Raw genomic sequence first — 12,908 nt, 5'->3', positions numbered from 1 at the left:
GAATAGGACAGGATGTGGCCGGCAGTTTTACAATCCAGAGGATACCCTTGCAGTTCTAGAACAGGTTCAATTACTTCATCATGAGTGGCAAGGAGATGATCCCACAGAATGAACTCATATACTAATGGTAATCTCTTCATTTCCCGCATTCCTGCTTGTTCATTTTACTTTCCCGTGTGTGTGCCCCATATTATTTACTTTGTACTTTCCAGTCTCTCCATTGCCTAGCCAATTAGCTGCCAATGCCTTCCATGACTAGCACCTATAGCTCATAACAGGAGGCAGATATCCACAGCAAGAGGAACAATAACCTCTAACTCCATTCTAGGAATAGATCTTCCAAGAGTGGCACAGTGGTTAGCATTGCTGCCTCACGACACCAGGGACCTGGGTTCGATTCCAGCCTTGGGTGACTGTCTTTGTGTAGTTTGCACATTCTGTCTGTGTCTGCGTGGGTTTCCTCCGGGTGCTCTGATTTCTTCCTACAGTCCAAAGATGTGTAGGTTAGGTTAATTGGCCATGCTAAATGCATGAGATTATGGGGATACGGTGGAGGGGCGGAGCAGTGTGGGATGCCCTTTCAGAGAGTCGGTGCAGACTCAATGGGCCAAATGGCCTCTTTTTGCATTGTAGAACTTCTATGATTTCCACAGAGACAGAAGAAAATGTCATGGCCTGTTCATTTATTTTCAAGCACTTATCTTTCCATTATTTCATATTGAATTATACAATCTCTGACAAACAATCTGGCATGCACCAGTAGCTCCATGCTAGCTATTTGTTAGAAGGCTATTTTTCAGTAGATATTTAAGAGGATAATCTCATAATACTTTTCTAGGTCTTCAGTTTTGACAGAATAAGCTGGGTCAGAACTCTTGTATCTCAATGAAAACACCTGGGCACCTAATCACTCAACCTTACATTGCCCAATGTTAATGCAGATCCAGCTACCCCATGAGACCTAGACAGTCAGGTTAAGGCCAAAACACTGGGTTTTCTGCAAGATCCAACTGTGCAGGATCAGTTGGAGATAATTGAGGAGAAATAAGAAGAATTCCTCTGGAGGGTGAGGCTGATAGACCTATAACTGCAGGGCATGGGAATCCTGATCTTTGGGTGTATCTCTTAACAGAATGTTGAAGTTGCAACATGAGTTGAGAATCGAGAACCTTGGGAGTCCATGCGACAGTCACCCAGAAATTTATACAAGATGGGTAGGATTTTGGTTGGGGAACAGAGGTTGTCAGGCCCGAAATTTCCCAAATTTGGCTAACACGTTCCCAGATCCCAGCTAATTTTGATGACATCAGGTCAGGTGCAAAACAGCCACCTGTCTGCAAGTTGTGATTAGCCAAGAGGGCCTGTTAAGCTGCCCCTTTCCCACACTGACTTGAATTTTCCAATGAGCGGGCAGGTTTCCTATAATGGCTGGCCTTTTGCCTAAGATAAAGTGTCAGATCAAGCCCAAGATGGGGTGCAATCAATGCCTTATCTTGTCAGCTTGGATCTTGTTTGTCTCTCTTGTGGGGACCATGAATTGGATTCAATTGGAATTTGAATTTGGTTTTTGGAGCAAGCAAGGAATGGATTTGGGTTTGCCCCTGGTCTACTCTTAGCATTGGCTTTGTAACTTTAAGAATGGAGTAAAAATGAAAACACAGCCAGAGAAACGAGGTCGCCTACAAGCTCGGGTTGCTAACTCTGGCCAGACATATTCCGGGAGATGTCAGTGAGAGAGAAAGCCGACAGCGTGGCGGAAGCCAGCAGTTCTGGGAATGCTTGAAAATACCAACATATTCCCAGAGTATTATCTTTGTCTGAAATACCTCCCTGCCAAAAAAAAAACGAACAGATTATTCTGTCGATCATTATTCTGCAGATTGTTGGTCGATCAGTCTCCTCTCCCCTGGGTTTTGGACTGTCCTGGGAAAACAAGGATCCTACCTGCAAACTCCCAGCTCCAGCTGCCTAAGGGTCAGTCAGCAGACCCCTGTTGGGGCTGCTCTAACCAACCAGAGCCACAGCAATACAATGCTGCACTTACCACTCGCAAGTGAAGCAGCCGCATCCAGTCTGAACATTCGGCAACATTGAAGACACATTGAGGACAGTCATAAGACTCCGTATACTTGTGCACCTCAAGTGTCAGCTACTGCATTTAAAGACCCAAAAAAGCAGAGATGGGGGAACAACCTTCTGCCTTGGCAAGCCTGGTCTGTGTAAATGTTAATTGTCTTAGGCTGCACTCCGTTTTTAGCTATTTGAAAATTTTTTTATTACTCTTTTGTTTACACTTCAGCCCCATGCTCCTGATCTAAGGGCGCCTGGTACGGAAGGGGGCAGAGAAGGTGGAGGACCTCCTTGTGAACCTGTTCCTGGGCCTTGCCAAACTTGCCATAAACAGGTCCAGGCAGCAGACTACTGAGGGGGTCATCTGACCAATTGTCTGCCCCTCCACTGCGGTTATATTCACGGCCAGGTGTCCCTGGGAAAGGAGCATGCGGTGTCCACGGGCACCATTGGGACCTTCCATGCTCGTTGGGCACCGCAGGGATTGGAGTACCATGTTGACCGCTTTAATCACCTCTTGGTTTCATGTTTTAAGTTTCATTCATGCTTTGTTTTTGTTTCGGGAAGTCCCCCTTTAGGGGGCTACCTTTCTTGCTTTGTCCCTCAGTTTGTCTAATTTAGGTTACTTTGTTTTGTAAAAAAGAATGACAAGACTGGCCTGCAGGCCCACTCCCTGCGCCACTGATTGTTAAGGTTTAAAGTCTCGCGGAAGGCTTTCTTTAGCCGCCGGGAGATTAATGCCTATTCCAGGACCCTCCCAGTCATTCCAGGAGAGTTGGAAACCCTCCTCCCAGCAGCAGATTAAAGATGTCAGTCACCCCTCCCTTTAATCATGTGACTTGAATGTTTTTTAAATTGAACTTGAATTAGAATTCAGGTGTACTGACTCTGGCCCTGACTGGACTCTGACGAGGAATGCGTGCATGAAGTGAAAAATGAGGTGGAAACTATGAGCAAGCGGTTCTGCCCTATTTACTGTATGGGCAGCATGGTGGCACAGTGGTTAGCTGCCTCACAGCGCCAGAGATCCGGGTTTGATTCCCAGCTTGAGTCACTCACTGCCCGTGCGAGTTCGCACATACTCCCCGAGTCTATGTGGGGTTCCTCTGGGTGCTCCGGTTTTCTCCCACAGTCCAAAGTTGTGCAGGTTAGGTGCATTGGCCATGCTAAATTCTCCCTCAGTGTACCCAAACAGGCGCCGGAATGTGGCGACTAGGGGATTTTCACAGTACCTTCATCGCAATGTGAATGTAAGCCTACTTGCGACTAATAAATACATTTTACCTCTTCATCATGCCTTGCAAATAGGTGGATATGGAGTGTAGTGTAGAGGTACCCGCCATCACATTTTTCCACACAAAACCTTGGTGCCAGTGATGCTGTGTGCAGTTTTGTAGTTTTGTAGCAAGTTTATACTTGCAGTGGTGCTTTGAAAACATTTGGAGGACTTTTCACTTAATCTTTTCCAACTGTTTGGTATCTTTTAGTGGCTTTGCCACATCTTTATTTCACTTTTACAACACACACGGACAGTAAATGCAATATTGATACAAGGAAATTCCTGACAATGCTATTTAGAAATTTGTCCTGGTTTGCAGCTGACGTAGTCAGTTTCCCTTCTGATCTATGGCATACAGGATTCCGTTTCATTCAATTCCGTTTCATTGTTCCAATTTTTCCCTTTTGCAAAGAGATTATAATGATAAGAGGATCGATGGTATCCAATGATGAGATCTGACAAGTTTTTAATCATTTGCTTGGTTTTAGATTCATATGTTTCTATCCAGGTCAGAGACAGTGGTACGATAAAACAGTGAACACATTGAAAACAGGTTTAGCACAGCCAGACACAATGCAGGTCTCTCCATCGCTGCATCGACACAGCAAAGTATTGTAACCCCGATTGCAGATCAACTTATAATGCATCAATGCTGAATTCCCATTCAATATGGCGTTTCTAGTTGATGTATATCGTACCAGTCCTTGATGTTTAATGTGTGTCAAATGCGAAGGCAGTTTAGCGCTTATGGATTCATGCACATCTGGATGACAACGGCAAAGCTCAGGAGCACACAACCTTCAAAGTTTGAGAATCAACATGAAACCCAAAATGAAACAAAAACGACAAACGGTTGTCGAGAAGTTATAGCAGTACTTATTTCATTTAGCTTCACGTATCAATGGTTAGCTTTGACCAATGCATTTTACAGTGTGTACTATTCCATTTTTAAACACAGAGAATATTTTAAGTTATTGTACAGATATTTCCGAACAGACCTTTCTTTTCCATCTGATAATATATAACGTTCAATAAAATTGTATATTTGTTTAAAATCAGAAATAAAAATAAAATAAAAATCCACGTCTGAAAACATAATCCAGTTTGGATTTGCATTAATCACCCGAATGATGTTGGAGACTTAAGGCTGTTCCCATTTCCAAGTCTATAGCACGTGTTTTGAAGTTTTCAGTCTTTTGCAGTCCAAAGAAATCCAGCTTCCTTTGGAGCATCCCAATCCATGACTAGATTGCTTGCTTTAAGACATTTTTAATTGTCCATTTTTGTCCTGAGCATTGCTGTAAAACCAGCTCCATTCCAAAGTCAGTCTTTTTGCTATTCTCCACCTCCAAACAGCGGCCGGTTTCCAGGTTAAGGATCGATCCATTCTGAGGAGACACAAAATGAGTTTAGCTGGCTGTTGCAATAATCCCCACATTTTAAAAATGAATAATAACATCTACTCAACTGATCTCAGTGTCAGGAGTGGATGTTATTCTCACCTAAAAGCTGTGTGATCATTATCACCCTATCTGTCCTTCTGGTCATCTAAGGCCATAAATTAGAGTTAATTGAAAGGTTTATTTTTATATGCTGGGAACGACTGGCTAAGATCAAGTGTAGTATCCACATGCTGTACTTGGTTGAACTCATTAGGTTACATTTTAGCTTCATTTGAAGCAATTTTTTAAAGCGGCATCGCAGCCTTTTGGCTAAGATGCAAATGAGATCAAGCCTTGGAGGAGGTGCAATGCCTGCTCCAATCAGCTTGGATCATGTAGATCAAGCCCAAGACAGGTGGTGAGAGCCCTGTCTTGTCAGCTTGGCTCGGGAATGTTTCACTTGTTGAGACTCTGAATTGGACTTGATTTGATTGAATTGGATTGAAAAGAAAATGCTGGGAACGTGCCCCTTATAACATAGATTTCAACCGGTGAAACTCATTTCACTTCAAATCTCTGCAGTTATGAGGGAGAATGGACTTCTGATGCAGCCTCCATGTGAAAGTACATGAAGAAACTTCCAAGAGACAATGGGCGGGATTTTCCGGCCATGCTCGCCCCAAGGCCGGAAAATCCCACCTGAGATCAACAGACCTTTGCATGGTCCTGTCCCGCCTGCTACAATTCTTGTGGCTGGCGGGACGGGAAAATTCCACCCAAGGAGTCAGAATGACATCCCTACACTGGGGAGATTAGACAGAGATTGTTTGCAGGGTACCCTTAATTAATTCACAAGCATGAACCCCCAGATTGCTGTCACCTATCATTTTAATTCTTCACCGCACTGCCACTCTGATCTCTGTCTTCAGCCCGCTGGCTTATTCCAATGAGGTTCAACGGAAGCTTGAGGAACAGCATATCAGCTTTCAATTAGACACTTCTGGGTTCACCACTGATATCAACAATTTCAGGCCATAATTACTGCTCCCATGTGTTTGGCAGTTGTTCGCAAAGTTTCCAAGGGAAGCACAAAGAGAGGCTGAGCCTCGGTGCAACAAGGAACAAGTGTTAAGTCGGGTATTTGATACAGGCACGAACTTGGTGCAGAAGTGAGGAAAGAAGAGCTCATTTTTAATATAATTGTTCCACCAGTAGCTGGTGAGTGTTCATCTTTTGTCTCCAAACTAAGAGAATTTCTGTCACTTAAACTGTGTAAAGTGATAACAAATTGACTAATTAAATATATATGGTTAGACAGACATGGCAGGATTGGTGATCTGCCATGACTACAACATGTGGGAACTCTGGAATGAACTGCTGTCTTGGCACATGTCAATGGCTTGAGGAACTTTGACTCAGATTTGCTGAGCTGGAATATGAGTTGCAGACAGTGTGGATCATCAGAAGAGAGAGAAAAGGGTAAAGACAAGCAGAGTGGGACAGGAAAGGGCAGAGAGTTTAACAATAATTGTGCTTCAATGAGTAAATTCATGCAGCAGATGGTAAAGAAGGCAAATGGTATGTTGGCCTTCATAGTCAGAGAATTTGAGTACGGGACCAGGGATGTCTTGCTGCAATTGTATAGTGCCTTGGTGAGGCCACACCTGGAATATTATGTGCAGTTTTAGTCTCCTTATTTGAGGAAAGATGTTCTCGCTGTAGAGGGAGTGCAGAGGTTTACCAGATTGATTCAAAGAACAAGAACAAAGAACAAAGAACAATACAGCACAGGAACAGGCCCTTCGGCCCTCCAAGCCCGCGCCGCTCCCCGGTCCAGGATTGAATCCTGAATCCAGGATCCCCGCCCAATTTTCCAGCCTATCTACATACCAATATCCTATCCACCGAGCTGTCCCTCACAGCTACGATGCTTTGTTCATTACAACCTATTAACTTACCCCCACCCCCCCATTCCAGACCATGTGATCTCCAGGGAGAGGCGAAAACCCAGAGTGAAAAACCCCAGGGCTAATATGGGGAAAAAAAATCTGGGAAATTCCTCTCCGACCCCCTGAGGCGATCGAAACGAGTCCAGGAGATCACAATGGCCCTGATCACAAAATGCTTCCCAACCCTAGTCATTTCCACTTCCACGAACACCATATGAATTCCCTGCCCCCGAGACAGGTTCCCAACTATCCGCAGTCTCACTCTGTACTGGCACCAGCAAGATGATCATAGAATGAAGCCTTGAAACGAGAAACCAGGAACAATTAGCCCGCGCCGCTCCCTGGTCCAAACTAGACCACTCTTTTGTATCCCTCCATTCCCACTCCGTTCATATAGCTGTCTAGATAAGTCTTAAACGTTCCCAGTGTGTCCGCCTCCACCACCTTGCCCGGCAACCCATTCCAGGCCCCCACGACCCTCTGTGTAAAATATGTCCTTCTGATATCTGTGTTAAACCTCCCCCCCTTCACCTTGAACCTATGACCCCTCGTGAACGTCACCACCGACCCAGGGAAAAGCTTCCCACCGTTCACCCTATCTATGCCTTTCATAATTTTATACACCTCTATTAAGTCTCCCCTCATCCTCCGTCTTTCCAAGGAGAACAACCCCAGTTTCCCCAATCTCTCCTCATAACCAAGCCCCTCCATACCAGGCAACATCCTGGTAAACCTCCTCTGTACTCTCTCCAAAGCCTCCACGTCCTTCTGGTAGTGTGGCGACCAGAACTGGACGCAGTATTCCAAATGCGGCCGAACCAACGTTCTATACATCTGCAACATCAGACCCCAACTTTTATACTCTATGCCCCGTCCTATAAAGGCAAGCATGCCATATGCCTTCTTCACCACCTTCTCCACCTGTGACGTCACCTTCAAAGATCTGTGGACTTGCACACCCAGGTCCCTCTGCGTCTCTACACCCTTTATGGTTCTTCCATTTATCGTGTAGCTCCTCCCTACATTATTCCCACCAAAATGCATCACTTCGCATTTATCAGGATTGAACTCCATCTGCCATTTCCTTGCCCAAATTTCCAGCCTATCTATATCCTTCTGTAGCCTCTGACAATGTTCCTCACTATCTGCAAGTCCTGCCAGTTTTGTGTCGTCCGCAAACTTACTGATCACCCCTGGGATGACAGGGGATTCCTGGGATGACAGGACTGACGTATGAGGAGAGATTGAGTCAGTTAGGATTATATTCACTGGAGTTTAGAAGAATGAGGGGGGATCTCATAGAGACTTATAAAATTCTAACAGGACTAGGCAGGGTAGATACAGGAAGGATGTTCCTGATGGTGGGGTGTCCAGAAGCAGGGGTCATAGTCTAAGGAGAAGGGGTAAACCCTTTTAGGACTGAGGTGAGGAGACGTTTCTTCACCCAGAAAATGGTAAGCTTGTGGAATTCACCATCAGAGGAAGTAGTTGAGGCCAAAACATTGTACATTTTCAAAAAGAAGTAAGATATAGCTTTTGGGACGAAGGGGAGCAAAGGATATGGGGAGAAGGCAGGATCAAGCTATTGAGTTGGATGATCAGCCATGATCATAATGAATGGTGGAGCAGGCTCGAAGGGCCAAATGTCCTACTCCTGTTCCTATTTTCTATGTTTCTATGCCGTGAATATTAATAAAGAATGAAATTAAAGGTTCTTTATCATGCAGACAGAACGGCAAAGCAGGACGGACAGACCTGATAGTAAAGAATGACCATTAGGACATTAATGAGGAAGGATCTTGGCTCAGAAGATGATGAAATAAAATTGTACTGGTGGAGATTGGGAATGGCAAGGGTCATAAAACACAGGTGTGAGTGATTCATAGTCCCTTTAACAGTAGTTATACCATTGGACGCAGCATTAAACAAGAATTTATCAGAGCCTGTAACAAAGGCAATGTAATAATTGTGAGGGACTATAATCTTCATACAGAGTGGACTTCTAAAATTCTCAGGATGGGTCTCTAGGATGAGTTTGTAGGGTATTTTTGTGATAATCTCCTAAAGAAATGCAATGTGGAAACAACTCGGTATCAAGTTATTTTAGATCTAGGCTTAAGTAATAAGGCAGGGTTAAATAGTAATCTCATGGTAAAAGATCTGCTGGGAACTAGTGATAACATGACTGAATTCCATTTTATGTTTAAAAGTAACATTCTCCAATCATAAACAAAAACATTAAGCTTAAGCAAAGCCGCTTACATAAAAGAACTGGCTAAGGTTGAATGAGTAAGGAGACTATAAGGTACCGTGGTAAATAAATAGTGGGAAATGTTTAAAGAAACAATTCAAAATGTTCAGCAAAAATATATTCCAATGTAAAATAAAAATTCAGCAAAAAAGATCAATCCGTGGATTACTCAGGTAGTTAAGGAGAGCATTAGATTAAAAGAAAAGGTTCATAATGTTGCCAAGTCTGAGGATTGGAAATATTTTAGAAACCAGCAGAGGCCCACCAAAAAAGTTGATGAAAGGAAAAATAAAACAATAGAGTTAAAAAGTGAGGAAATTAGATCATTAGTATCAGCATGGAAAAAATACTGAAGAAAATTAAAGGACAAAATCTGACAAATCCCAGGACTTTGTTCTTTGTTCATTCCAGAAGAAATGGTTGCAAAGATGAATGCACTGACTATAATTTTCCAAAATTCCCCAGATTCCGCAATAGTCCCAGCAGATTGGAAGTGAGCAAATGTAACCTGGCTATTCAAGAAAGCAGGAAAAGCAAAAAAGGGGAACTACAGGGCAGCTGGCTTGATATCAGTCACTGGGAAAGTGCTGGGACCTGTTATGAGGAAATCTTAACAATGCAATTAGAAAATCGCATTATGATCAGGCAAAGTCAACAGCCAGGATTCTCCCAAGGTCGCTGCACTGCTTGAATAGCGGAGGGGGCTGGGAGACATCAGCGGGAAGGGGGGGGGGGGGGTCCTCTAGCGGGACCCGTAGCCGGCGTCCGGCCAATCATGAGTCTCCCAAGCCCTTTTTCTTGCTTAATCAGAGGATTGGTTATTGGAGAGGAAGCATAGAGAAGGCATTTTCAAATTGGCAGGGAGTGCAATGCTACAAGAATCAGTGCTGGTGTGTCAGCTACATTAATGACTTAGCCAAAGAGGCAGAGAGTAATGTATCTACATTTGCTGATTATATAAAGCTAGGTGGAAATGCAAGCTGTGAGGGGGACGCAGAGAATTAGCAAAGAAATAAAGCCAGGCTAGGTGAGTAGACAAGATGGAGTATAATGTGTGAAATGTGAGGTTATTCCCTTTGGTCATGAGGAATGCCCTGGCATGTTGGCCTATATTACAAGGGAATTATAGTACAGGATTAAATGAGTCTAGTTACAACTGTACAGTGCTTTTGAGACCACACCTGGAATGTATGTGTGCAAATTTGGTCTCCAATGTTAGGGGAGGGCATACTTGCATTGTAAGCAGTACAGTTACTGTTCATTAGATTGATCCCTGGGATGAGACAGTTGTCCTTTTTCTAATTATTTATTCTTTGATGGGATGTGGGCATCGCTGGAAAAGACTGGCATTTGTTGCTGGTATTCAATGATAAATTCATGGTCACCATTACTGAAATTAGCTTTTAATTCAAGAATTATTAACTTAATTTAAGTTCCATCAGTTGTCATGGTGGGATTTGAAACCTTATCCCAATTAGCATAGGCCTCTAGATTACTATTCCAGTGACATTATCACCAAGCCATCATCCTCCCCCTGACCTGCCCCTTGAGGCAAGGCTTAGTAAATTGGGTTTATATTCTCTGAAGCTTACAAGAATGAGAGGCAATCTTATTGAAACGTATGAAGATGCTAAAGGGCTTTACAGATTCGGCACTGAGATGTGGTTTCCCCTGGCTGGGGAATTTGGAAATAAGGTGTTGCCTTGGGTTCCTGAAGCCTCTGGCACAGATTTGCAAAGGGCCTATGGGGGGTTTGGAGGGAAGGAGGGAATGGAAAACCCTAATAAAGGCCCATTAAGCACCCTAAGGAGCTTATTATGGGGCCTGTCTGGTGCAGAATGTTTCTTTAAATCTTTTTTTTGGCAAACCTGAACAGTTTGGTGCACATTAATGCGCAACTGTCAAGTTTATTGTTGGGACATCTAAAGTTGCTTTGAACCTGTGCAAGACTGAATTTTGATGCAGATTCAAGCCCTGTATCCAATCGAGCCTGAATGGCCGCTTTCATTGCTTTTGATAATACTGGGCCTTTAAGAGGCTGTAACTCTCCCCGGCAAGGCACACAGCAGCCCCCAACATGGCATGTCCCTTTGTTGCTGCTGCTGTGCAGGCAACTCCCACCTCCTGGAGGCGCTCAATGGCTCAATTGGATGTTGAGCTCACCTCCCATCCTATCAGGGCATTCAAATTTAAAAATAGCTCCACCAGAGTGACGCTTGGGGTTCGGACCTGGAATTCATCAGTTCCCAGTCCTGCTTTGCAAATCCGGTCCATTAACTTTATTTCCCTCTCCACAAATGCTGACAGACCGACTGATTGCTTCCAGCATTTTCTACAAGCCCCTTCTATATGACAGAACATCCAGCTTATCTGTTCAGCGAGTCGACACAATTTCCCTCATTCTAATTACATTCCCTTGTCTCACTCGACCAAGAAAACAGGACTGGTTAACAAAGAAAAACAACATGCAAGTGCCAGAGGTATAATTCTTATTAACTTGTTAATACTGGAAAGAGTTTTGGTGGGTGAGACCCCAGAGCAAAATGACTAACTGAGGACTTGTGACAAGAAGTCCTTTCCCTCCGAGAGCAGGGCCCTAATTCTCTGGCCATTCACGCCCCGCAGCCACTGCGAGCGAGGACAGAGAACTTGGAACTCAACCAAATCTTCGTTCACTGCAGCGGGACCGGAGAATCCTGCCAGCATTAATGGCCGGAAAATCCCGGCCCAGATAGCTCCAGGAAATAACAGGTATGCTCCCCACACATGGGGATGAATTTTACAGCCCCTCCTGCCAGCTGGATAATCTGATCCTGCTGAAGACAATGGAATTATGAAGAGCCTGCTCTATTTTACTGCCCCTTAATCACTCCCTGCTCCTGCCACAACAAGGCTGGACCATTCCATCCATGGACTGATGCTGGAGGGATCTTTGCCAATCACCTCTGGTGCAGTTCCACATTTAGATGCAAACATTTAGAAGATTAGCCCCCCCCCCCCGTAGTGCCAGCCCCTGTTCTGATTGAACATAAAAGGTATTTGGATCTGCACCTGAAGTGCTGTAACCTGCAAGACTATGGACCAGGTGCTGGAAAGTGCGATTAAAATAAGGGGCTAGATTCCTTTTTGGCTGATGCAAACACAATGGGCAGAATGGCCTCTTCCTGTGCTTTAACTTTTCTACGCTTCTCAGATGTTGGTTATGAGGTTTATCTTTTTACAATGTTTCAGTTGTTGAGGGAGGAAGTCCAAACACAGGGGTGCTTCAAACTAACCACTAACCTGCACAAAACGCCAGGACTTCTGGTAAACATTTTTCACTTTCTCACAATCTAGAAGCTGAGGAAATCGGCTTTTCTTGTTGTCCACCAGGCAGCGTGTATCTGGCAGCAGGATGGTAGACCCCAGGGATCCGAGGTACAGATATCTATCTGTTGTGTACCTCACCAGCTGAAAAAGGAATCACATAAATGCTAATTTCAGTGGAAAAAGGAGGCTACAATATAACCATTGCCTATCAACAACGTCCATTTCATCTTGACTGGATACCTGAAACATAAAATTCCCCCCATTGCTCAGTGAGGCATTCCTGTTGCTTGCTGAACCATGTAAAGCAGGAATATCAGGGGAGTCGACTGCAACAGGGCCAGCATACAGCAACACGGCAATTGACCTCAATTCAAGCTGCAGGGATAGGGAGAGGAAAATAAATCACATTCCAACTTTATTGCTGTCTAATGATCCCTGCTGGAATCGCACATGTTGGTTAAGGGAAGCATCAGGCTTGGCTGTGATAAGTTAGCAGCGTTGAATAGTCTTTCAGTGCTCACTGCCAAGGTTTGCCTGTGAATAATAGCCACAGCCAAGGTACTGGAGAAAGCCCAGCCTGTGTGCAATAATGGGGGGGATTTTGCACTCCTGTTTTCAGGGGGTGGGATTGGCGATGGGAGCGGACAATCCAGCTGGAGTCGTAAAAC

The 12,908-nt window shown here is 44.3% G+C and overlaps 1 protein-coding gene across 1 annotated transcript in view; it reads right to left on the bottom strand.

Annotated features, from left to right (window-relative positions):
• Positions 1–3,527: 3,527 nt before the first annotated feature.
• galnt17 (polypeptide N-acetylgalactosaminyltransferase 17) overlaps positions 3,528–12,908 on the bottom strand; it is a 380,918-nt gene continuing 371,537 nt past the window's right edge. The window contains exons 10-11 of the mRNA XM_078225003.1: positions 12,214–12,381; positions 3,528–4,737 (exon numbers count right to left, since the gene is read on the bottom strand). Coding sequence (XP_078081129.1) covers positions 4,594–4,737; positions 12,214–12,381 — 312 coding nt within the window. The 3' untranslated portion in view covers positions 3,528–4,593. The remainder of the gene's footprint in view (positions 4,738–12,213; positions 12,382–12,908) is intronic.

The sequence above is a fragment of the Mustelus asterias genome, chromosome 12 (genome assembly GCF_964213995.1).
Source record: "Mustelus asterias chromosome 12, sMusAst1.hap1.1, whole genome shotgun sequence".
In the NCBI taxonomy this organism is placed as follows: Eukaryota; Metazoa; Chordata; class Chondrichthyes; order Carcharhiniformes; family Triakidae; genus Mustelus; species Mustelus asterias.
Note: the sequence above shows the minus strand (reverse complement) of the source record. Positions and strands in the feature narration are given on the sequence as shown.